This window comes from Stenella coeruleoalba, assembly GCF_951394435.1.
Source record: "Stenella coeruleoalba genome assembly, chromosome: 11".
In the NCBI taxonomy this organism is placed as follows: Eukaryota; Metazoa; Chordata; class Mammalia; order Artiodactyla; family Delphinidae; genus Stenella; species Stenella coeruleoalba.
In genome coordinates, this window is record NC_137157.1 from 56,365,663 (window position 1) to 56,392,043 (window position 26,381).

Sequence of the window (26,381 nt, forward strand, 5' to 3'; positions counted from 1 at the left end):
TATACAAGGCTACCTCAAGAAACAAGAAAAATCTCAAATAGACAATCTAACCTTACCCCTAAAGGAACTAGAGAAAGAAGAACAAACAAAACCCAAAGTTAGAACAAGGAAAGAAATCATAAAGATCAGACCAGAAATAAATGAAACAGAAACAAAGAAAACAATAGCAAAGATCAATAAAACTAAAAACTGGTTCTTTGAGAAGATAAACAAAATTGATAAACCATTAGCCAAACTCATCAAGAAAAAGAGAGGACTCAAATCAATAAAATTAGAAATGAAAAAGGAGAAGTTATAACAGACACTGCAGAAATAAAAAGCATCTTAAGAGACTATTACAAGCAACTGTATGCCAAAAAAAATGGACAACCTGGAAGAAATGGATAAATTCTTAGAAAGGTATAACCTTCCAAGACTGAACCAGGAAGAAACAGAAAATATGAACAGACCAATCACAAATAATGAAATTGAAGCTATGATTAAAAATCTTCCAACAAACAAAAGTCCAGGACCAGGTCGCTTCAGAGGTGAATTCTATCAAACATTTAGAGAAGAGCTAACACCCATCCTCTTCAAACTCTTTCAAAAAATTTCAGAGGGAGGAACACCCCCAAACTCATTCTATGAGGCGACCATCACCCTGATACCAAAACCAGACAAAGATACTACAAAAAAAGAAAATTATATACCAATATCACTCATGAATATAGATGCAAAAATCCTCAACAAAATACTAGCAAACAGAATCCAACAACATATTAAAAGGATCATACACCATGATCAAGTAGGATTTATCCCAGGGATGCAAGGATTCTTCAATATACGCAAATCAATCAATGTGATACACCATGTTAACAAATTGAAGGATAAAAACCATATGATCATCTCAATAGATGCAGAAAAAGCTTTTGACAAAATTCAACACCCATTTATGATAAAAACTCTCCAGGAAGTGGGCATACAGGGAACCTACCTCAACATAATAAAGGCCATATATGACAAACCCACAGCAAACATCATTCTCAATGGTGAAAAACTGAAAGCATTTACTCTAAGATCAGGAACAAGACAGGGATGTCCACTCTCACCACTATCATTCAACATAGTTTTGGAAGTCCTAGCCACGGCAATCAGAGAAGAAAAAGAAATAAAAGGAATACAAATTGGAAAAGAAGAAGTAAAACTGTCACTGTTTGCAGATGACATGAGACTATACATAGAGAATCCTAAAAATGCCACCAGAAAACTGCTAGAGCTAATCAATGAATCTGGTAAAGTTGCAGGATACAAAATTAATGCACAGAAATCTCTTGCATTCCTATACTAATGATGAAAAATCTGAAAGAGAAATTAAGGAAACACTTCCATTTACCATTGCAACAAAAAGAATAAAATACCTAGGAATAAACCTACCTAGGGAGACAAAAGACCTGTATGCAGAAAACTATAAGACACTGATGAAAGAAATTAAAGATGATACCAACAGATGGAGAGACATACCATGTTCTTGGATTGGAAGAATCAATATTGTGAAAATGACTATACTACCCAACGCAATCTACAGATTCAATGCACTCCCTATCAAATTACCAATGGCATTTTTTATGGAACTGGAACAAAAAATCTTAAAATTTGTATGGGGACACAAATTTAAATAGCCAAAGCAGTCTTGAGGGAAAAAAACAGAGCTGGAGGAATCAGACTCCCTGACTTCAGACTATACTACAAAGCTACAGTAATCAAGACAATACAGTACTGGCACAAAAACAGAAACATAGATCAATGGAACAAGATAGCAAAGCCAGAGATAAACCCAGGCACCTATGGTCAACTAATTTATGACAAAGGAGGCAAGGATATACAATGGATAAAAGACAGTCTCTTCAATAAGTGGTGCTGGGAAAACTGGACAGCTACATATAAAAGAATGAAATTAGAACACTCCCTAACACCATACACAAAAATAAACTCAAAATGGATTCGAGACCTAAATGTAAGACTGGACACTATAAAACTCTCAGAGGAAAACATAGGAAGAACACTCTTTGACATAAATCACAGCAAGACCTTTTTTGATCCACCTCCTAGAGTAATGGAAATAAAAACAAAAATAAATAAATGGGACCTAATGAAACTTCAACGCTTTTGCACAGCAAAGGAAACCATAAATAAGACGAAAAGGCAACCCTCAGAATGGGAGAAAATATTTGCAAACGAATCAATGAACAAAGGATTAATGTCCAAAATATATAAACAGCTCATTAAGCTCAATATTAAAGAAACAAACAACCCAATCCAAAAATGGGCAGAAGACCTAAATAGACATTTCTCCAAAGAAGACATACAGATGGCCAAGATGCACATGAAAAGCTGCTCAACATCACTAATTATTAGAGAAATGCAAATCAAAACTACAATGAGGTATCACCTCACACCGGTTAGAATGGGCATCATCAGAAAATCTACAAACAACAAATGCTGGAGAGGGTGTGGAGAAAAGGGAACCCTCTTGCACTGTTGGTGGGAATGTCAATTGATACAGCCACTATGGAGAACAATATGGAGGTTCCTTAAAAAACTAAAAATAGAATTACCATATGACCCAGCAATCCCACTACTGGGCATATACCCAGAGAAAACCGTAATTCAAAAAGACACATGCAGCCAGTGTTCATTGCAGCACTATTTACAATAGCCAGGTCATGGAAGCAACCTAAATGCCCATCAACAGACGAATGGATAAAGAAGTTGTGGTACATATATACAATGGAATATTACTCAGCCATAAAAATGAATGAAATTGGGTCATTTGTTGAGAAGTGGATGGATCTAGAGACTGTCATACAGAGTGAAGTAAGTCAGAAAGAGAAAAACAAATATCGTATATTAAAGCATATATGTGGAACCTAGAAAAATGGTACCAATGAACCGGTGCAGGGCAGAAGTTGAGACCAGATGTAGAGAAGAAACATGGACACCAAGCGGGGAAAGTGGCAGGGGTGGGATGGTGGGATGAACTGGGAGATTGGGTTTGACATATATACAGTAATATGTATAAAATGGATAACTAATAAGAACCTGCTGTATAAGTAAATAAATAAAATTCTAAAATTTTTAAAAAACTGCAATTAGAAGACCTAAATAGACATTTCTGCAAAGAAGACATACAGATGGCCAAGAGGCACATGAAAAGATGCTCAACATCGCTAATTATTTGAGAAATGCAAATCAAAACTACAATAAGGTATCACCTCACACCAGTCAGAATGGCCATCATCAAAAAGTCTACAAACAATAAATCCTGGAGAGGGTGTAGAGAAAAGGGAACCCTCATGGACTGCTGGTAGGAATGTAAACTGGTGCAACCACTATGGAGAACCATATGGAGGTTCCTTAAAAAACTAAAAATAGAGCTATCATCTGATCCAGCAATCCCACTCCTGGGCATATATTGAGAAAAAAACACAGTTCTAAAGGATACGTGCATCCCAGTGTTCACTGTAGTGCTGTTTACAGTAGCCACGACATGGAAGCAACCTAAATGTCCATTGACAAATGAATGGATAAAGAAGATGTGGTACACATATACAGTGGAATATTACTCAGTCATTAAAAAGAATGAAATAATGCCATTTGCAGCACCATGTATGGACCTAGAGATTATCATACTAAGTGAAGTAAGTCAGACAAAGCCACACTCATATGATATCACTTACATGGGGAATCTAAAAAAAAATGATGCAAATGAACTTATTTACAAAAGAGAAACAGGCTCAAAGACTTAGAGAACGAACTTATGGATACTGGGGGCGGGTGGGGGGGTGGGTAGGGGGGAGGGATAGATTGGGAGTTTGGGATTGACATACACACACTGCTATATTTAAAATAACCTACAAGACCCTACTGTATAGCACAGGGCACTCTGCTCAATATTATGTAATAACCTACATGGTAAAAGAATTTGAAAAAGAATAGATACATGTATATGTATAACTGAATCACTTTGCTGTACATCTGAAACTAACACAACATTGTTAATCAACTATATTCCAATATAAAATTAAAAAAAAAATAAAATTTAAAAAAAGAACTGCAATTATTTAATCTGCAAAGAGGAAAGCTAAGGACTATTTCTGGTAATAGCTTCTGTTTTGCCCAGAAGAAGCAGAAAAGCTCAAATGGCAGCAAGAGAGCAGAAGGAATTCATTTATGTGGGTTCTAAAGATAAATGCTCAGACTGAAAAGGTTGTTCAAGTCTGAAATCACTGCCATGGGAGTGGAGGAGGCTGCCTGCTGCAGACTTGGTTGTGCTGGGGGCAAGGAGATGAGCAAGGTCCCCTTGAAAGCTTCTTCATGCTCTGTGTCAGTATTTCCCTGGAAATCTTTTTGTATGTATGTTTAAACACAATAGAAGTGTGTAAATCTCTGGGCTAAAAACTTACGATTTTACCAGGAAAGTATTTGTTCTGCCTCAGTGTAATAGGAGCACAATGTCATGTTGAAAGGGACCCCAGAAAGCTGAAAATCCTTCTTCATTCTCTATTTGAAAATACTTGCACAGAACAATATTGGGAATTCTGTAGCTTGATAGTGACCCTCAGATTTAGGGACAGATACAGAGTTTTGAATTCAGGGAACCTGATTTTGAGAATATTCATGACAAAGTCACCTTAATAATTTGAGAGTCAGGCCTGGGTGAATATCCAATGTGTAAGAGAATGAAACTATAAATAAAAGCAGTAAGTAACTCATGTATAAGCCCTCTTCTGGTTTGGAAATGCAAATGAATTCTTAGTATATAGGCCAATTGTTCATCTAAGAAGTGGGAGAAAAATATTCTTCAGAAAAGTTCCCAGGAGGGATATGGGAATATTTTTAGTAAATATGCCTAATCATTCTTTTTGACCTCATGGCACAAATCATAACAAATTGAGTTATACAGTAACTTTCTGATACGGCATGACAAAATTCCTATTAAAATATCTCAGGATCTGTACAGTATGCTGTCCTAACACACAAATTAAGGGTTTTATATGAAAGTTAAAAAATGTTTTTGGTTTGTTTTCCATCTTAGCATTAATTCTTTCCCTCCTGTTACTTAGGACAAATAGTTGAGGGTTTATTTAATTCCAACATTCTTTTGGTCAATAATCCCAGCAGGAGAATGTTTCTGTAGTTAACTCACTTTATCTCCCCGAATAATGAAAAGAAAGCAGCAATTTGAGAGTTAAGTAATAGTCACTAGAATCTATCAGGAGCTTTATAGTGTACTGATGTAACATTCGTCACCCTGTTTTACAGGTAAAGAAAATGAAGCATAGAGTTGTTCGGTCAGCCAAAGTTACAGGGCTTCTGACCTCAGTGTCAGACTTGGGACCACCTTGCAGCCCCTGTAACAAATTCTCAAGCATTTGGATTTCTGCATTTCTGACAGGGTGGGCTATTATCTATGTGTTGAGATTCCCAGGGGAGTCTTAGTATTGCTGCTGGCTAGAGGAAGACATGGAACAGGGTAGGAAGAAGTGAAAATCTCCTGAGGTCCTTAAAGGAGTGGAGAAATTTGAAGACCACACACAGAAACGCTCTGTGCCTGGGGAAGGACACTCACCATTGAGAAAAATCTGAGGGTCACAGCCGCTGTGAGCCTTCACCCATTTCCCACCTCCACCACAGGGCTCCCAGCTCCCAGCAGCTCTAGCCTCCACTGAGGTGATTTCCAGGGAACCCAGTTTTGTCCACCATATGAGTTTTCCTCAGGGCACGCATTATTCCTAGCGGGTGACTTGAGAAATGAGTAAAATAAAAGCTATCATATGTTTAATTTATAGTTAAGTGAACACGCAGATAACATTGTTCTCAATTCAAGCAATTTCCCACAATTGGCCAACTTGAGAGAAACAGATGCGTGGCTATCTTCATTTTTCTAAATATTTTCTAGAGTTCAGACATGTTCATTGCAGCGTTTTTGCAAAGTAAGATTCTCTTCTCCTGCTCTTTAAGTGAAGCATGGTAACTTTTTTGTGAGAAAAGGAGGCTCTCTATTTCTTCTAAAATGCCTTAATGAATGGGAAAGATATGGTTAGGTTACAGAGTACAGCAACATTTGCTTTTGGCATCAGTATCTGGGGATTTTTGTGCTTTTCTTCCTCCTTTGCCTTATCTCTTTTCCCTTTTCACAGTTCACACTTACACAAACTGTGTCATTCATTGTAATGATAAAGCAAGTACTGAGTGTTTAGCTTTCATTCTTGTCCTTGGATGTTAAAACTGACAGCTTAGCACCTCTATTACTTTTTATCGGTGAGTCATTGCCCTTGCCAGCACTCAAGATAAGAAAGTCTCACACTTGCCAGAGGGAGAAAAAAAAAAAAAACAGGAAAACTGAAAAGAGCACTGGGGCTGAGTTGTACTAACCACAGAATGGAGGGTGGGAGGCTGTTTTGAAAATAGATGGACCTTGCCATTCTCCAAGACAAAGTTATAAATGAGAAACTGTCCAGTGTGATTTAGATCATTTCCAATGGAGAGTCAATTTTCAACTACCCAGTTAACCTGTATAAACCTCTAAGGAGTAGAGAAATTCAACACGTGATCGCATTTTAATCCAAACGTTAAAAGACCTACATTCAAAATGAATCTGATCACCTCACACTAAATCCTTGTTTATGAAAGACTAGCCACAAGAGCTGAAAATTGCCATTTGATACTACTGCACCCTGTGTGTGTGTGTGTGTGTGTGTGTGCGCGCGCGCGCGCGCGCGCACGCGCGTGTATGTAGTTATTGTGAATAACTACAGAATAACTACACCATGAGAGGATCAGAGAATTCAGTGATACGTTAAGGCTGTTTTGGGGGTCACAGTTATTCACTGATAAATTTGGGGAGATTAAACAAAATTGTATGTTCCTTTTTTCCCTCTAATACAGACCATCTTTCCTGGCACTGTGTCTTCATCCCTATTGTTTAGGTACTAAAAGAAACTGCACAGGGCTGTGAGAGACCTCAAAGACATTCAGTCCTCACCTGCTCAGGGAGACACGCCATGGAGGTTCTGCCCTGTAGTTTGTGAAGGGTTTGGGAAATCTTAGTTTGTGAAAATATTACATTGATTTAAAGTTTCCATGTTGCACTAGTTCGTCTTTCTATTGACTGAATGGTTCAGGATATACTGAGATGGAGAATAGCTATATTTAATGTGCAACAATGACTTTCTGTATCATCATAGTTTGCTCTCTCAAAAACTATGTGAACTTCTGAGTAAGCACAAGACACATCCATAAAACATCCTCTGCTAATTGATTCCCAATTATGATGACTTTAAAGTGGAACAAGAACTTAAAGATGCTTGCAAAGCAAGGTGTGTGAAGAAATCTAGATTTCTAATTTCTCCCCAGTTTTTACAACTGCCTCACCCAAATCTAATCTGACAGCATTGCATGTTAGTGATTACCTGTAAAGAATCTTTCCAAAGCTTCAAATTCATTATCATAGAAATGAAGTTACTTCTGGTAGATGCAATATTTAATTGTGTAATTATAGATATAAACAAGACTGGAACTCCAGTGGGTAGGAGCAAACTTGCAAAGAGAGGACTGGGGAGGGGCCGGTAGCCACTAGATTTCAGCTAGTCTTAGGCATTAGTCCATAAGTCTTAGAGAGGGAACAGAGAATAACAGCTAATCCAGTAAACTGATAAATGAAAATCAGATAAGAGAGTGTTTATTGTATCCCCAACTTACAGATGAAGAAACTGAGGTACTGAAAATTTAAGTAACTTAATCAACATCACGTAACTGGTAAAACCTGTAAAGGATATATAGGATACATGGCTATATGGAAAGTCATTATCACACATTAAGCATTATTTAGTAAGTACTAAAGTGAAAATGACCAATTACATTCCAGTGAATACCGGATGTGCTGGGAGTGCATTCGAGGGATAGCTAAAACAGGACTCAGGAAAACCTTCTCCAAAAGAGGGATGCTTAAGCCGAGGGGCCAACCAATCAGACAAAAGAGGGGCAGAGAATGATCTGGACAGAGGGACCAGCATGTGAAGGAAGGCCAAAGGGAAAGAGCACAGCATGGGAAGAAAACTGCAGATAGGTCCTGGAGTAAAAGAGAGATGAGCAAATAAAATGAGTTAAAGAGGTAAGTAGAGGCCAAGCACACAAAAACGCTGCGTAAGTCACTCTAAAGAATTTAAGCTTTACTTTGAGGACAATGGGAGCAAGAGAAAGGAATTAGGCAGTTGAGTCACAGAAGCAGATTTGAGCTTCTGGGATATCACTTGACTGCACTGTGGAGAAAGGACTGGAATGCCAGACAGGAAAGAGGCTGTGTCAGTAATCCAAGCAAGAAGCTGATAGGGGGCTGAGTTTGCATAATGTCTATAGAGATAGGAGATATATTTAGTTGCTACCTTCATTAGGACTTGCTAATTGATTGATTGTAGGGGTGGTGGTGAGAATGAGGAAATGTGAATTAGGCTTCTGGGGCAGTAGTCATCTAAATGGAGGCAGGTATCATTCCTTGAGATAGTGAACTCAGGAGGAAAAGGAGTAAGTTTCAGGGGTGGTGAAATTTAATTCTAGATATGTTGCTACATTTGAACATTCAATTTGAGACAACCTACAGGTGGTTGAAATACATGGGTCTAGAGTTTAGGAGAAAGATCTGGGCTAGAAATATAGGTGTGGTAAATATCAGAATATGGATGTAAATGCAATTCACAAAAGAAGATGAAGTAATATAAGGAGCGTATAGAATGGGGAAAGAAAATGAGCCAACCCCCCCCCAAATGGTACCCAATTTCTGATCATCTGTCACATGCGTGACACATCAATGAGCAGGCCACCATACTCGTGGCACCATGCCTACATCTAATGGCACGTGTATAATGGCATCTTTCTTCTTTTTAAAAACTCCAATGCACTAAGCCTGATTTTCCTTATATGAAATAGATGAGAGAGACTGGGCTGGAAAATCCATACCATGACTGGGGTGTGCCTTGACACTCCCAAGCAGGCAAAATAATAACTCAAAACTGAAGTACCCTCATTATAAATATTTTCTAATTGTACATCATCAAAAAAAAAAAAAGGCGGTGGGGTGGATGTTAACAGTAGCTGGAAAGAAGAGGATGGGGTATCATATCTAAAGTGGTGTGCCTCAACTTCACAGTTGAGTCTTTTCCCGCCCTCGTGAATGGTGTGTTCATACAGGTAATTTGCCACAGTGGAAATCAATGGGCATGAGTTGGAGTTCAAGTCTCAACTCTCCAAGCGATCTCCACTCCTCAATAATGAGCAGTTTAAGCAGCCCAAAGCATGCTTTGGCAGACAACATGCAAGAAACAAGGTGCAGAGGTGAAAGTATAAAAGTAAGTTTTCAGTTTTTGCCACAAACAAGTGTAGCTCCTCACCCAGAGGAGGAGGGTGTTCCCAGAGGATCTCTGAGGTCTCCATCATTTCCTGTGGCCTCAATCACCTGCAAGAGTAAGACAAGGCACAGACTTCACTGGCAAGTCCTGTAGGCCTGAATCCTCCCCTGGCGGAGGGATCCAGCAAGTACTACTTCTATCCTGGTAGCACTCTCAATCAGGATTTGTCATCACTCAAGGCACAGGTGGACCATGGTGCATATATTAATTTTTCCTGCAAGGTCCTTGTTTTCATTTGGCTTTGAAATATCATGGTGACTACTTTTATTATTTTTACCTATGGCGTGCGATCTGTGATTGCCATCGCGGTATATTAGAAGGTCATTTCCCATAATTTCCCCCCAGCTCTATCCAATGCACTAACGCTGTCTATTTGTAACTCAATATACCATTTCCAATACCATGACTTTTTCATTTTATTACTCTTTTTACTTTTGGAACTGACATACGGAAAAAACGCGACCAGTGTTAATGTTAAAAAAAACCAACAACTGTATTTTTATTGAAACCATTGTTTCCTCTGTGAATAGTAGGATAATTTATACTTATTTTAAAATTTGGAATGCAAGGTTTCCTAATAACAGAACTAACTTTACTCCCCTTAAGTGCCCCCAAATACCTCCAACTCCGAGAGCTGGCCTAATATTTGCTCACTTGGTTGCTCACTCCCTTTTTCTCTTCAACTCCATTTGATATATGTTTCCCAGGACGTAGTGGAGACTTCTGGCCCGAGAGGCTGGAAAATGTAACTCGGAATTTCCTACAATCTCAGCCCCGCTTTCTCAGCGTTCCGACCCGGGGCGGGAGCCTTGTTATTGTCACGTGGCCACGGGGGCGAAGCGCCCAGCAGGCCAATGGGCTCGCGCGGGCCTTCGCAGCCCCGCCCCTCGGCTCCGCCGCGCGGGGACTTGGCGCTCCGCTGAGGGGAGGAGGCGAAAAAGTTTCTTTTGCGGGCGAGGAGAGGCCTTGGCGCGCGGACGCTGCTCCCACTGCAACTCTGACGCAGCTGGCCGTTCTTTTCGGTTTCCCTCTCGCTTCCCCGGGGCATGAAAGAACTTTACTGCCAGGACTAAAAGAAAGGGGTTTACCTGGGAGCGTTAGAGGACTGGAAGTTGGTGCAGGGCCCCGAGCGCGCGCCGGCGCGGATCCCGGGTCAGAGCGAGGGACTGCAGGACCGCGATGGGCGCGCCGACGTTCCGCGCGCCCGCGGCGGCTCTGGGATTGCTGCTGTGCGCGGTGCTGGGATGCGCGGGCCCTGCCGAGGGCGGCGGCCGCGGGGCCCTGGGGCCGCCTTCTGGGGTCGGCGCAGAGCACCGGTGCCCCGTTCCGTGCCGCTGCCTCGGGGACCTTCTGGACTGCAGTCGCCAGCGGCTGTCGCGTCTGCCCGAGCCGCTCCCGCCCTGGGTCGCTCGGCTGTAAGTATTCTTCCTGAGGGCGGAGGGGGAGCCACTCGAGATTCGGGACTGCGGGCGAGGGGCCAGGATGCTCGGCGCGCAGCAGCTTTTTCCAGGGCACCTCCTCTTGGCCCAGGCCTCCAGCGGCCCTCCGCGGAGATGGAAAAGGAGCCGACCGGGCCTCAGTCTCCCTCCATCCCCCAGCGCCTGGCGGGCCGCGCAGGTGGGCCCTGAGAGCGCCCCACCCGGCCGCAGGTGGGCGAGGGGATGCAGCCGCTGACAACTCCCAGGGGCAGAATCGACGTCCTGCGCCTGGAGCTCGCCTAGGGGGCTCAGATGCGCGCCCTGCCAGGCCGGGGCGGGAGAGTTGGCAACCTGCTGCCGCCCTGAGTTCGCAGTTCTCACTTTGAGAGGATGATCCCGCGGCTCAATAGTTTCTAACAGGTTCATGCCACTTTTCGCGTTCCCAACTAGTAATCGAACGCGCTCCTTTCGTTTGGGAAGCCCCCTCTACAGAGTTAGGTCACTGTCCAAGCTGTGGTGGACATCCTTTTGTTGTTCTTTACCCTGGGCTTAATTTCGCATTAGTAAATTCCCCTCTTCGACCAAACTGTAAGAAGTTGGCAAGAGTGATCAATGGATAAGGAAGGGAAGGAACTAGAGTTGTTTCAGAACCGAGAGCGTGATTTATGTAGCTTCTCAGCAGGTCCAGAAGGTTTAGGAGAGAGCGCTGGGTGCTGTTATGCAAGTTTGGGGATGCTAGATGTGAAGTCCGAAAACCTGAAATCACTGCCAACTGCCAGAACGAGGAAGAAAATGTAGTTTAGTTCCAAATGTCATCTTGTTCTCTCCCACTCTCGTTTTGTTAAAGTTGGAAGATTGGTGCAAAATGTAAACAGTCAAAACTTGTGTTTCTTTTTTTTCAAAGTAGCTATCCTGTTAAAATAACAAAAGTGCAGTCCATCCTTAATCCTGAGATTTGGCTGTAGCAGAATTGCAGTGGAAATTTGAAACTCTGGAAACAACTCTAGTCGACTGTCCTAACATCCAAATAATAGTGGTAGGAAGTTTGATCAGGTAGTTTAAGAAATTGTGTTTTTAAATCATTGTGCTCATCAAAGTCTTTATTTGTAGAACTGTGGACCATCAAAAGCATATTCTTTGTGTCAATATGCCTCAGTTTAATAAAAAAAAGTAGAAGTAGAGAGTTTTAGGTTGATATGTAATCTCTTATCATGGGATGTCTTGTTTAGTAGTTTTTATTACAATTGAAGAAGGAGATAAGGGCTTTAACCTAAAGCAGGAAGACTTTCAATTAGTTGTGGCTAATTCTGTTCAATTGCCTCTTGTGGAGGTCATGTTGCCTTATTCATGAGATGTGAATGGCTCTATTGACATCATATGGAACTGAACATTTGAATGACTGGAGGTGAACACGTATGAATAATAGAGGGATGAGAAAGAGAAAGAATACAGTGCTTCCTGGGGTGTGTTTAGAAATGCTCAAATCATTCACCAGATCTAACTTATATTCAGTAGTTTCTCAATTTTAAGTGGCCTATCGGATCATGCCAGGGTGCAGTATATTTTTGTGTGTGAATATCTCTTTTAAAAATTGGATGTCTTAAAAAAAAACAAACTGTATTGCTCTTGATTAGAAGTTGAGTTAAACCAAAAGGGGTTTGATACCTATTCAAACCTGGTCTTAAAAGTAGCTGACCTAATTAGGATTTTGTTTTGCAGATAATTTGGTGGCACACTAAAAACAAATTACAGTTTATTTGGTTAGCACAATCTTTAATTACATTTCCGCCAGCAGTAAATTGTCTTAATACAAGTCCACATTCCTTAAATGTATGCGAAAATAAGTTCCACTTGTACAAATAAGCACTACGCCTGTTGTCAGAAACCCTGCTGTGATCACTCATTGGACAGCTCTGTCATTCTTGTACTTGTGTGACTTTGTAGTTGTCACCAAACCATGTGGTCCAAATTCTTGATTGTAAATGTTTCTTTTGTTTGTGCCTGAAGCTCTAGAGGTCTCCTTTCTCCACCTTTGAAAGGAGCAGAAAAAATACATGGAATTGAGCCTTAACTTCTGTTTAACTCGGTATTTGGAGCAGGAGGCATAAGATAGCTGCTTCTTAAATTTTACATAATTTGAAAAGCTTTTAAGGAGACTGTTCCCAGAGTTCAGAAATAAGTAGAAAAATGCATATTGTTCTTCCCCATATCTTAACTTCCTTTTCCTCAGGTAATTAAGAAAGTAAAAGTTCTCCTTAGGAATACTTCTTGAGAGCACTCTTCAGAAAAAGTTTGGTGTCTAGCTTTTGTTTCATTTGTTGAATTGGTAAGTTAAAAACTTAATCTATTTAATGTACGTGTGTGTGTATTTTTTTCCAGTTTATTCAGTTGTAATTTGTGGCCACAGGAATCCCATGTGTGAAAAGTTGAATTGTTTGAGCTGTAAAATCGTCATATTGTAGTTAGTTCTCTTTTCAAAAAGGAACTTTTAATCCTTTAATGAAAGTGGCTCTTAAAACAGTCAGTATTTTCAGCGTTCCTTACAACTGCCTTTAAAAGCAGACTTGGGTTTACATCTAGAGTGTGTGCTTACAATGAGTTGGGAGCCCAAAGAGGAGTGCTAGTTAGAATATGTTTACTTAGCCAAAAGAGGGAAAAGTTGCCCAATTATCAAGAAGGGTTTCAAGTATTATTAAAATCTCAATGGAATTTCAGAACTATTTGTCTTCTCACATAGAAAGCTTTGAGTTAGCTGGGCTCAGGCAAAAAAAAGTCTGAAAGGTACTTTCTGCTGGTGTGGCTTCTTTAGTGTCTGCCTGTTATAAATCCTCTGGTTCGTACCAAAATTGGGGCTCGGGTTAGGGGTATTAGTCCTTATGATTTTCACAGCTGTTTTTCTATATTTTCCAGACTAAAACTTGAACATAGCAGGCTGATTTATGAGTCACTTTGGATCAGTGTCTTAAAACAGCTACAGCTTGGCTTTTTGTTTTTCAGCCTTCCAGATTTCTGCTGAATTAGCAGCTCTGCAGGCCCCAGTGGGATTGATTAAGAAGCTTGTGCTGGATTTGCATTTTAAAATTTGACTTGGAAGTCAGATTTCCAAATGCTAAAAGGAGGAAAATGAGAGCTGGAACCAAATGTTGTATATTAATTATTTTCCATATATATTTATTCGCTTGCTAATATGCAGGAAAAGAGACTTCTCTCTATTGTGTAGAGTTTGGTTTGCAAGCGTTTGGCCGGCTGAGTTTTGGGTAAATAGTTCACACCTCCCTACCTCGCCACCTTTCCCATTTATTAACCTCACTACAAAAAGTTTTTTAGGAAAGGTTTCTGGGGAAGGTGGTCATTACTGGAAATCTAAACAAACAAAGCATCTGCCTTCCTTATTGAATGTAATGGGGTTTAAGAAAACATCGACATTGTACAAGTTGAATTTGTTTTTAATGGTCTAGCCATAAAAAGCAATACAAGGAGATTTAGGAAAATATGGCATCCTTTAATCGTTTCTGAAACATAAACTGTATTAAATCTAAATTTAGGTGCATTAAAAGTTTCATGGCTTTAAGTATTTAGCAGTAGAAGTCACTTCAGGGATGATTTTTTTTTTTTCTTCCCCATATAATGTGGTTTTAATAGTACACACAGCACTGGAATGGAAGTGGGTCACAATAACTGAAATATTTAAGGTTGCCAGCTCCTGCTTCTGGATCAGAAGTGAGGGGTCCCCAGCATGTGCCCTGTTCTCTGAAGGCACAGTTTCTCATTTTACAGGTCTTTTGTTGGAGATTTCATCCTGTTACTGGTCAGGAAAAAAAAAAAAAAAGTTAAAGCACGCAATCTTTTTATTTTTTTCCTCACGGGATTGCCCTGAGAAATAATCCTTAAAATGAAATGAAAGGTGGAATTTTTGTTTTTTCTAATCAAAAAGAAAATCACCTGTGTGAGCTGGGAATGCCAGATGGGTGCCCCCTTTCCAGTGAACACTTGAAACAATAGGGGATGCAGTTGTAGGCTTAGTGCAACGTTCTTTAGTTGAGTGGGTCCAAATGAGCCTTTCTGTTGATTCAGGCTACCTCCCAGGTGAAGACCTCTTTTCCACGGTTGTTTTTTAAAGCCTGTGGGAAATCTGTGACTGTCTGGGGTGCTAAAAGCACACAGGTTTTGTCTGAATCCTAACGTGAGCCGTGGGGCCCATGGTTTCCTTGATGAACTCCAGATGGATGCGAGCTGGGCCGTGAGGGAAAGTGTCTGGTTCCAGCGTGGGGAGCATGCACAGCAGTGGTTGTAATTGCAGGATTTTTATAGCTTAAAGACTGTGCCAGATTTTTTTTCATGTTATAACTCTACCGGAACAAATCTGCTCATGTCTGTTACTGTCTGGTAGGTCTTTAGGCAAACATGTTTCAAATAAAACCTTTTGCAAAATTTTTTTTTTTTCCTTTTAGGTGAAATAGAGAAATCCAGGTTTATTGTCAAAACAAAAATTCAAAGACTGAAAGGATCTCTGATTTCTAATTGTTACCCTAATGGATGCGCACAAAGTAACACTGCGCTTCTCTGGATGTGATTTCTCTGCCTTTTTTTTTGTTGCGGGAGGCATACTTAGGTATTGATGTATAGCAAATGGTTCCTGCTTTTCTCCAATCAAGTCTGGTTATCTCTAACTTCGGTTATTAAAAACTCTTCACTTTTAAGCACTGAAGGAGTTAATCTAGGAAGGGTGGGTATGCCTCTTTCAGTGGGAGAGCTTTCAGCCGTCCTGTGTGGCAGCCTGGTTTTCAGTAGCTGTTCAGCCATTTCATTTTCCTTAGACCAGTTTGAAGGCACTTAGTGTATTGACCAATATAACCAAGTATTTGCCGGATTTTGTTTCACATTTTCATCCTCAATGCTGAGCTGACGTCCTAGCCTAGAATACTGCATACGTAGGCGTTTGGTTGACGTTCTATGGAAATGGTTACTAAGTTATATTGAGTCTCTGAGTTGGAGGCAGGTTTATTTTAATAATTGAAAAGAAATCTGATCACGGATCTCTGAACAGTCTACTAAACTTTGTTAGGTGGTTGATGTGGTTTAAGTTATACATTATATTGAGATACTGCGATTTGGAGAATTCAGGAAAGCAGAGCGTTTGGGTTGTTTCCTACCTGCTCAACACACACACACACACACACACACACACACACACAGAGCAGTACTTTAAACAATTTGTTGCCTTAACCCAGGGAAACAAATATGTGTGAAAAGGAATTTCTACTTTGACTGTAATAAGGACTCTGATGCTTAGTTTTGTGATAATAAGGTTTCTTTAGAGGTTTTAGTTTCAGCAACCTGACTAATTAGCCACTTTTCATAAGCTATGACTTCATCATATCAAGGTGGAAGTGAGGAGTTGGTAGTGGATGGGGAGGGTGAAGCAAAACAACCAGTTCACAAAGGATCTGTTCACCCTGGACCAAAACCCATCTCCTAAAACATTTGCGGGCTTGGAGCATTTGAATCTGCCAGCCTCCTGAACTAACTTTGTCCTCAGAGTTTGTATTTTGGAGTTTGCCCTCTCGTTTATGGGCAGGATGGACCAATTATTTCTTATGCTGTCGCTAGTGTTGAGAGGAGTTCATAAATCCACTCTGTCTTGCCCATCATTAAGCATTATTAGTGATTTTTGCAAACTACTTATAATTTTATTTTTGTTTTTTCATAGGGACTTAAGTCACAACAGATTGTCTTTCATCAAGGCAAGTTCCACGAGCCACCTTCACAGCCTTCGAGAAGTGTGAGTTCAGCTACTTTCTGCTTGCGGTTGGAATCAAATGTACCACCTATCACAGTATTTAATTGTAAAGAACATTTGGGTTACAGGGAATTATTTAAAACTTTTAACTTGGAAGGGATCTTTAAATAATGTTATAAAGTTTTCACCTCTGTGGATTACAGATTGCATAATCTGCTTCTCTCTCTCTCTCTCTCTCTTTTGGCATTTATAGGAAACTGAACAACAATGAATTGGAGACCATTCCAAATCTAGGGCCAGTCTCAGCAAATATTACACTTCTCTCCTTGTAAGTGAACGTTAGGAGGGTTTTGAATGTATGTTTGCGGGGGCGGGGGGGGGGCAGGAGGGGGCAGTTCCATATGGGCTAGAGTACAGATCTTACAAGCAAAATAAGCTTCCTTTAAACTGGTTGACTTGTTTCCTAGCCTGTCTCTCTCTCTCTCTCTCTCTCTCTCTCTCTCTCTCTCTCTCTCTCTCTCTCTCTCTCTCTCTCTCCCCCTCCCCCTCGCGCTCCTAAATTTTAAGTACCATTGTAACAAGAACACTTAACACTATGCTGTTATTGCTGCTGTGGCCTTCAAGACTCAGAGAAGCCACCTTCACCCCATAGGGACATGTATTTAATTATGGTGACTAGGACTTAAATTCTGGTTATCACTCAATGGTCTACATGGGATCTGTGGATCCGGTATTACATAATTCCTAGTGGAGAACGATCGGAGTTATTTGGGGAGGAGAAATGGAGTCGGTAACGAAGCACTGAGGTATCCTCTTTTATCCTCTTTTAAGTGTGGCGCCTGCAGTGGAAATCAAGGTCCAGAAACATCAAATCAAAATATCGACTTGATACAGTTAAAATTCAATAGGTCATTGAAGTTAGAAATATCATTGCATGTTATTTTGCAGTTCTGAGTTTTCAGATAAGAGTAAAATTGTGTTAAGTTTTGTGTATTATTAGGGCAGATCACGTGTTTATATTCATGCAGTGGAGATGTTTTGGAATAATGTTAACTTTTGGCCTTTAAAGACAGCATTTAGAATGAGCATGGTTTGATTTCTAAAATTAAATAGTCTACCACCTTAATCTTGAGTAATTTAAAAATATATTTAAGCCACTGAAGTTTAAAATGTTTTCCTCCTTCAAACAACTTAAGAAAAAAAGCACCATTGTTAGTTGTATCTGGGAAAGGTGTTAGGAGGGTTGAAATTGTACAGTAAATTTCAGGAAATCTGTTCAATTAATTACAGTGATCACTACCCGATTGCTTACATCTGGTGGTTTATAGAGGTTTGTTTTTACTGAGGGCCCAGGTCAGCTAAGTCACGGGTACAGCCCCTGTGTCTGCTTTCCTCTGTCTGAATGAGAACTAAGTGACATTTGATACTGATGGGGTTTTTCCAAAGATCAGAAACAGAAAGGAATAAAAGAAAAAGCAGTTGGTATTTGACAAATAAACACTGAATTTAAAAAAGGTTTTTATGCTAGCATTAATACCTGTTTTGGCTTTCCCAATTGCTTAAAATTTTGGAGTCTGAATGGAATACTGCTTTTGGTATCCTTAACATCTTTAGCTATTCTCATTTGACCACTGGGGCCTATTTAAATCCCAGGGAATGCCACTTCCTTGCCCTGCTGTCCTTGCCCTGTGTATTGGCAGATACTGTCAGCATGTTCAAGGGGTCTTGAGGGTCACTGCATGATTCATGGCTGAGAGGGTCTGCAGTAGAGTTTGGGAATCTGGGTGGGATGAGGAAAACAATCTTCTCTTTGGCATGGTATAGAGGTGAAAGTGTAAGAACTTGTAAGGAAATTAGAAAGTTTGATGAGAAGTAAATAACCTAGTGATTTTTACACTTTAAAGCTGTAGTTTGTAATTAGAAAACTAGAAACCTTCAACATCTGAACTCTTCTCCATATTTTTGTTTGTGTTTCACTTTAGTGAGTGCTGAATAAACTTTACTGAACTCGAATAATCTCACTTTCTTCCCCTTAATTTGTCGTAGTACATCTAACCAGGGATTGCTTTGTTCCTCTTATATAATGATAGATCCTATTTATTGCCTAGATCACATAGACTCTCCAAAGAGTAATTTATGTCACGGGCCTGCTAATTCCATGTGCATAGTAAACATTGTTTTTATATCTGTGAAATATATTGAAAAATTTACTTCTCTGGCTGTTCTCTTCTGTAAATGTTTTGTTTCTTCTGTAGGCTTCTTTGGATTTCGTAATACATAGTCGTTGTTTCTAAAGCACTGTTAATTTCCATCTTGCGTAGGGTAGACTGTTTTTGTTTATATAGAAGCACTTGAAAATAACCAGAGCCAAAAGTCAGTACTTAAATACATTTCTGAAATTTCAAAAAAAAAAAAAGTTAAACCACATAACATGGCTCAGATTAGAAATTTGCTATAGCACCACAATTAAATCCCATATCTTTCCAAGTAGTTCCCAAGACTATCTGACTTCTGTCAAGATTTCTTTCTTATACCATTGCTGCTCTGTGCGGTGAGGGCCTCTGCCAGCTGGACGGCCTGGATGCAGGGAAGACTGTACCTGGTAAGACCTTCCTCTTCTCTCAGCTGCAGGAGCCAACAACTAATATTGGGTCAGTTGTCACCCATGGCCAGAGATGAATTCACTTAGGGACCAGTTCTGATAATGTCAGGGAAGCCTGGTAGAATGCCAGCATCTTGGAATGAAGGTTGGATTAGCATTCAACTTCCCCATTAACAAAGCTCATCTCTGACCATGGGAATTTTCAGGAGGTAAAAGACCTGAATAGACTTGCTTTCCTTTGAATCCCACACAGCAGTAGCTCAGAAGTCAGCTGGCACGCTGTGGGCAAAACATGGTTTGTGTTTTGTGTTTATTTTTCTTAATTTCCTAGCCACACATGGCAGGATGGTATATTTTAAGGGAAGAAGTGGAATAATTTTTGGAATGAGCATATCTTATACTAAAACCGTTGACCTGGCATAAGCGAGTTGATTTTACCAGATGTGATAGTTCTGGCTTCTTGTATGTTGCACGAGCTGCCCAACTTTGGACATTTTTGAAACCTGTAACCTGAGTTAGGGCAGGTTTGAATCCATAAGTTATGTAACATTACTGTTGAACAAGAGGCCTTATTGGTCATAAAATAGAGCTAGTTGGGTCTTGTCTTGACACTGATCGTTTATATGGTATCGTCCAACATGCAGGTGCTTTGCCTGGTATCTTAGACTTGAAAAGGTTTACATGAAGGAATGTCAAAGGGAGACCTAGATTACTGGTGAAAATGTAGATTTCCTGACCCCATCCCTAGAGATTCTGAATTAATGTGTTTGGGTGGGGCCCAAGTAAATCCATTTTAACACATCTACTTGAGATTCTGATCAGATATTACATACATATTTCTGAATTACTGAAGAGGCCAAGTTGTCATAACCAGATAAGCCTTTTTTCATTATTATCTCGAAGGTAGAGCATTTCTCCCAAGTCCATCCTTTTCTTCATAACCTGTCATTTTTTCAGAGATGACAGTGTCATCCTTCTAGAGAGGTTATTACAAATACTGATCACTTTTGCCGGTGGGACCCCAACAGGTGTGCGCCACCGCCATTGAAGTGACTTAAAGCAGAGTGAGGTGATTAGTTTTGCTATTGGAAAACGTCATTCTGGCTTTAGTGTGGAGAATGGCCTGGCAGTGGCAGGAGGGGGCTTAGAGGGGCCAGATAATGAGGAAGCCACCACAGTAGACCTGATGCGATGGTGGCCCTGTTGTCCCATAGTGCCGCTTCCGTCGAGTCAGTAGAAGAGTGATTAAGAGCAAAGCTCAGGTTGGATGGCTTGCCATTAATAGCTGGCTCTTCTCTTTGGTAGTTTGTGCCCTTGGGCAAGGTACAGTCTGTCTGTGCTTCCTACTCTATAAAACGAGAATAATAAAAGCATACACCTCATCAGGTTGTGGTGAGGATTGGGAGAGAGAATGTAGTGAAACCTGCCTGGCATAAGCTGAGTGGTCAGTGGACACGAGCCACAGGCATGGGGATGACGGTCATTCATTCAACGAAAATTTATCAAAGAAACAAACAGTGCCAGGTTCTGTTTAGAGTGCTGGGGACACCACAATGAACAAAGCAGACAAAAAACTCCCTCTTACTGTGAAGCTTCTGTCCATGTGAGGGGTGAGAGAAAAATAAGTAAACAAACTTTAAAAGAAAAGGTAACTTCAGTTCTTGATAATGGCTGTGAAGGAAAAGAAAGGAGGGCGAAGGGATGGAGAGCTCGGTCGGCTGCCCTTTAGGATGGTCAGGAAGGCTGCTTTTTGAAGACTTACCAAATCCTGCTATGTGTTCGGTGCTATTCTAAGGCCAAAGTTCAACAGTGAACAAAACAGACAGAAATCCCTGCCTTCGTGGGGCTGACCTTCTCATGGAAGGAAAAAGACAGAGAGTAAAATAAATAAGAGATGGGACTTCTCCGGTGGTCTAGTGGTTAAGAATCCGCCTTCCAATGCAGGGGACACAGGTTTGATCCCTGGTCAGGGAACTAAGATCCCACATGCCGCGGGGCAGCTAAGCCCGTGTGCCTCAACTGTAGGAGCCCGCGTGCCGCAAACGACAGAGCCCACGCGCTGCAAACTACAGAGCCCACGCACTCTGGAGCCCGTGCGCCACAACTAGAGAGAAGCCTGTGCACTGTAGTGAAGATCCCGCGTGCCGCAACTGGGCTTCCCTGGTGGTGCAGTGGTTGAGAGTCCGCCTGCCGATGCAGGGGACACGGGTTCGTGCCCCGGTCCGGGAAGATCCCACATGCCGTGGAGCCGCTGGGCCTGTGAGCTGTGGCCGCTGAGCCTGCGCGTCCGGAGCCTGTGCTCCTCAATGGGAGAGGCCACAACAGTGAGAGGCCTGCATACCGCAAAAAAAAAAAAAATCCCGCATGCCGCAACTAAAGACCTGACACAGCACCCCCCCCCAAAAAAAGAGAGAGATGTGATCAGAAGGAACTAAGTGCTAGGGAGAGAGGAGTTATAGGAGTATGTGTGGTGGAAGAGGGGGAGCAGTTTACAGTTTTAAATGGGGCTGAGGGGAGGGGCCCACTGGGACTGTGACACTTGAGTTAAGGTCTGCAGGTGAGGGAGGGAGTCATGAGGAGCATCCTGGGGGTGGGGGTCATCTCCGTAAGCCTCCCCTGCCCTGTCCAGGCCCATCTTGCCTTGTATATCCAACTGCTACATGGCCATGAGATGACCCTGTTCATATTTTTCTCCCCTGACTATGAGGCCTCTGGGGCTGACTCTTGTTTTCCCTAGTACTTAATGCAGGTTATATGGCATACAATCGGGGCTTAATTCGTATATGCATTGAATTAAGGAATACTTATGGAACAACCACATGCATTTAACATGATTCAGACAGATCTCCTCCTAGAGACTTAGTCTATAGAAGAGGCTAAAAATGTACAGTGGAGAAAATGCCTACCTGTGTCTTAACCTGTGTTCAGCTGTGCATGCTTGGCAAGAAACAAAATAAAAAACTATAGCAACAGCAATGCTAATAATTAAAAGAAAGAAAGGAAGAACACAAGAGAAGTAATTTAAGTAGCAGAAGGATTTAGCTCAGCATTCTGCGCAGCGAGCGCATGCCCTGGAGTGTGTGTGAAGTGAAAGTATGCAGGAAAGAAAAGCCCCCTTTCCCATTTGCCTTTTGAAGTGTGTATATCTCAGACGACTGAGGATGACTGGTCTTCAGAGATAGATATATTTCCTAGCCCCTGTGCCCAATGTGCATGGGAACTACTTCATCAGGTCCTGAACTAAAAATTCAAAATACAAAACAACGACAACAACAAAACAGGAAATTGATCTGTCCTAACACCAAAGGAAAAACTGGCCCTACAGGAATCATTGAGAGAGAGAGAGAGAACATATGTGTGCATAAAAAACCTTTGCTGGTGTTTTAAGGGTTTTTCAGGGGTGTGTCAATGATAGATGATCTTCCCCCCTCCACGGGCTTTAGAACCTGAGTCTGCCTGAGACGTGGCCCCATCACATCATGTGTCCTCCTGCATGGGAGAGGCTTTGGGGATGAGAGTCCTGCCTTCCATCAGAGGTCTGATCTGATTTATATGCTATGGAGAACAATCCTGGGTAGTAGGGAGTCTTAGCAATTCCTGTAGCATGAACAGTAGTCATTGTAGAATTTGGAGAAGGGTGGTGACCTTTCTTTCTTCAGTTTTGGAACTCCTACAAGCGCAGTACCTGTGGTTCTCCCATGGCATGTGTCATACCTCTCACTCCAGGGTTGGACTCGTGTCTTACTGAGCTCTCTGTCGCCTCAGGAGCCCAGTCCAGTCTCTGGCACATAAGAGGTTCTCATTAAATATCTGAGCAGATGAGAGATCTCGGGCCCTTGTGCGGAAGTAGAGAGACCTGAGCTGGAAATGGGGCCCCCCAGGTTTTTGTCTTGTTTCACGCTAATGACCTGTCTGACCTCAGGCAGAGCTAATGAACTCTGCTTTGTTTATCTGTAGGAACAGTGTAAGATGTCTGCCCGTCTATCTCATATGGTTCCGGTGAAGGATCAAATGGCATATTGTACATGAAAGGGCTCCGGATGGCGTGAGCGACCACAGCTGCTGCTGATACAGTTGCAGTGGGCTGGGGGAAGGCACAGAGACTGGGGCGGGGTGGGGGGGGCGCACAGTGGATTCTCGAACAGGAGGGTCACCGGAGGAGGGCAGGATTTAGAAACATTATCCTGGTAGCAATAGATGAGGGAGGGAGGAAGAACTTGGCATTTGGGGTGAGTTATCAGGAAAACTTTTGCTCTCTTCAAATAGTTCCAAAAAAATCAGTGAGCACCCAATTATAATTACTAAATGAACACCGTTTCTAACCTGAGGGTTTATATAACTATAAGGTGGATCTGGAGCTGTTTAAAGTGCCCCCAGAACACCACCTACTATGTGCTGAGTGCTGGAGAACAAAGAAAAATAGCACCCGGCTTCTGCCTCCCAGGGGCTTTGAATGAATGTAATGGGCAGACAGACAATAAAGAAAAAAGAGATACTCCAAGGAGGAGATGCCCTGGTTAATAGAGAGAAGCAGAGGAGGGCTGTCCTTTCAATGTATGTAGAGTGAGAGGGTGAGTGAGGCCTGGACTGGGAAGGAGACTTGGTTACACTGACAGGGATCAGCTTCGGTGTTTTACAGGTTTTGGGGGAGTAATTGACTTTTTTTTTAAGCAGAGGAATGAAATAACTACATTTCAATTAAGCACCAAATCTGCTTCTCTCCTTTTTCTCAAGTAGTCATTAAACAGTGCTCATATTCAAAGTCAAGTACCATAGACCACTCAGTAATGTGACTTTGATAATTAACAGTTATGCCTTGCCGAATACCTGTTATCCATCCACCTTTAGAACTGTTCTCTGCTCTGAGCCTTGCTGTATGTTAGGGCCACACCTCCTTTTCCCACAGAAGGAAATTGACCATTGCGTGGGAGTCACGTGAGTGTGGGCTTCTGTATGCTGAAAGGAGTAGAGTTGGACTAATGACTAGAAGTCAGATCTGCAGTGTTCTGTTAACTGTGTACTGAACCCGGCACCATGTCAAGTGGGAATTCCATCCAGAAGCATGCATTCTCATTACAGTCCCCAAATCAGACTAATGAAAAATCAGTTTGGGAGACTGAAGAGGCTATTGCCTGGTTGCTTGGCACAGAATTTATTTAAATGATTCACCAAATTCTGCTTATAACTTTGAAAATACATTGTTATTTTAATAGCTCACAGCTCAGAAATAAAGCTGCATGTGGGAAAGGCAAGCATTTTTATATGTTCTCAAGTGATGGTATAGCTAAGTAATTTTATAACTGGGAGGTAAAGCTCAAAGGTAAAAACAAAGGTTATTTTTTTTTAAACCAAAGCCTATATAAATCAGTATTTGAAAAGCAGTCACCCGTGTATCATGTCAATTAAGGAAATTAGGGAGACACTTCACTCAAAATGAGAACTTCAGTTTCTGGGGAATCAGGGTTCTGATGAAGTGGACACAAACTGTATCCCATCTTTACCCACATGTGGGTGTAGACGAGCCCAAGGAATTTGACCACCTTAACTGAAAAATTCATCCCCAACTGTGTGCTCTACAGATGAGGATAAATGGACTAGTGTCTTCATTTGTGAAGGACATTGCATTCGAGGGCCACCACCTTCACCAGTACAAGCAAGCCAGACATTACTGTGTTTAATAGCAGTAAGCTCATGAAGCCCATGTCTTACAGAACAAACACATAAACACCTTAATATGATAAGTTGTAATCTTTTATTGGATTTTAAAATGTGTGTATGTGATTTGCACATAAGAGAGCTCACTGTACACAGAGCCGTATGTGTAATACTCTCTAAGTTTACCTTCACATTTAATCATAAACTGGTCCCCAAAATACACATTTGCTAGGTTTTTGTATTCTCAAGTTACAGTGGCTGTATTTGAAACATAAATTTGTGATCGTGTCATGGCTCTTTAAACCCTTCAAGAATTTCCCATTGCTCTTAGATCAGGAGCAAAAATCCTTCTCAAGATAGACAATTCTCTGCGTGACCTGAGTCCTCTTTTCCTGTTAGCCTTCTCTAGAATCATTCCTCATTCCTAGGAATGTGCCAGCTTGTTCCTGCCTCAAGTCCCTTTGCCTAGAAATACTCACCCTCCCCCAGCTTTTGCTAAGTTAGACTTACACATTTTCATATCTCATTTATTTACAGTGTCTATGTTGTTACCATAAATGCAATCCCATTTTCAGTTGTATATTTGTGATTCTTTAATGTCCACTCCCACCACCAGAATGAAACGTTATAAAAGCTGAGATCATGTCTGTTTTTGTCCCCGTTGTAACTCTGTCATGTAACTCAGCGCCTGGCGTATGGTGGCCACTCAGTCCATGTTTGCTAAATGAATGACTGAGTCAGTTTCCCAGTCCAAATTAATACGTAGTTAATTGCAGAGGAGACTAGTCAGTTAACCTTTTTGTTCCTGCCTCTCTGTACACACTTAAAATTATTTTCATTAATAAAACTTTGTTCCAAGGTGGCAACATTCTTAGATTTGACTTGGTGACCCAATTGGGCACCTTTCTTCAATGATGGCTCTTAGAGCCCATAAAATTGACCCACAGTCCCTCGAACTTGACCTTCCAGTATAACTTGCCACTCCTGTTTTACCAGTGTTTATCCTGAACCTACAGCATTTTCTCATCCTTTCCCTCAACTTCACGTTAGCCTTTTGTTGGCTACTTTGAAGTATCAAATACAGCTCCTGCCAGAGACTTCTCTCTGCTTGTGAGGCTTGTGCTTCCAAGACCAGACAAAACAATAACGTTCTAGCAGTTGCTTTTCATGACTGGGAGGCAAGATTCAACATGTGTCTCTGTCCTGGCCTAGTTACTTTTCCTCCTTCTCTCCCTTCTTTTACTGTCTGTGCTGTCCTCCGTAGCCTAGAGGTATGGGATCTAGTTGTTGGTTAGAGAGACCAGAACAATGAAACAGGGCTCTAACCAGCATCTCCCCTTCTCTGTCTGGCTGCAAGTTGCTTAAGTACTAAATTCAAAACATGAAAGAAAAGACAGTTATAAATATTAGCACGTCCTTTCTAGCACTTAAAGTCACCGGCCTGGCTGTCTCCCTTCCTCTCCAGAAAGCCTTAGCTGGTAGATAGAGCAGTCTCTAGATTGAGGCTGAAGGCAGCATGAAAT

General features: G+C 41.4%; 1 protein-coding gene and 1 long non-coding RNA gene across 7 annotated transcripts in view; one reads left to right on the forward strand and one right to left on the reverse strand.

The window, feature by feature from the left end:
* LOC307193811 overlaps positions 1–10,665 on the reverse strand; it is a 123,030-nt gene extending 112,365 nt beyond the window's left edge. The window contains exons 1-2 of one of the 3 annotated variants that reach the window (XR_013830432.1): positions 10,532–10,665; positions 9,426–9,490 (exon numbers count right to left, since the gene is read on the reverse strand). This is a non-coding gene — a long non-coding RNA (uncharacterized lncRNA). Of the gene's footprint in view, positions 1–9,425; positions 9,491–10,062; positions 10,208–10,531 lie in introns of those variants that run through there. The other 2 variants (XR_013830433.1, XR_013830434.1) reach the window with 2 other exon arrangements.
* The window catches only part of LRIG3 (leucine rich repeats and immunoglobulin like domains 3), a 46,804-nt gene continuing 30,800 nt past the window's right edge, over positions 10,378–26,381 (forward strand). For all 4 annotated transcript variants that reach the window (XM_079936342.1, XM_079936344.1, XM_079936343.1 and 1 more), the window contains exons 1-3: positions 10,378–10,858; positions 16,572–16,643; positions 16,855–16,929. In XM_079936342.1, coding sequence (XP_079792468.1) covers positions 10,623–10,858; positions 16,572–16,643; positions 16,855–16,929 — 383 coding nt within the window. In that variant the 5' untranslated portion in view covers positions 10,378–10,622. The remainder of the gene's footprint in view (positions 10,859–16,571; positions 16,644–16,854; positions 16,930–26,381) is intronic.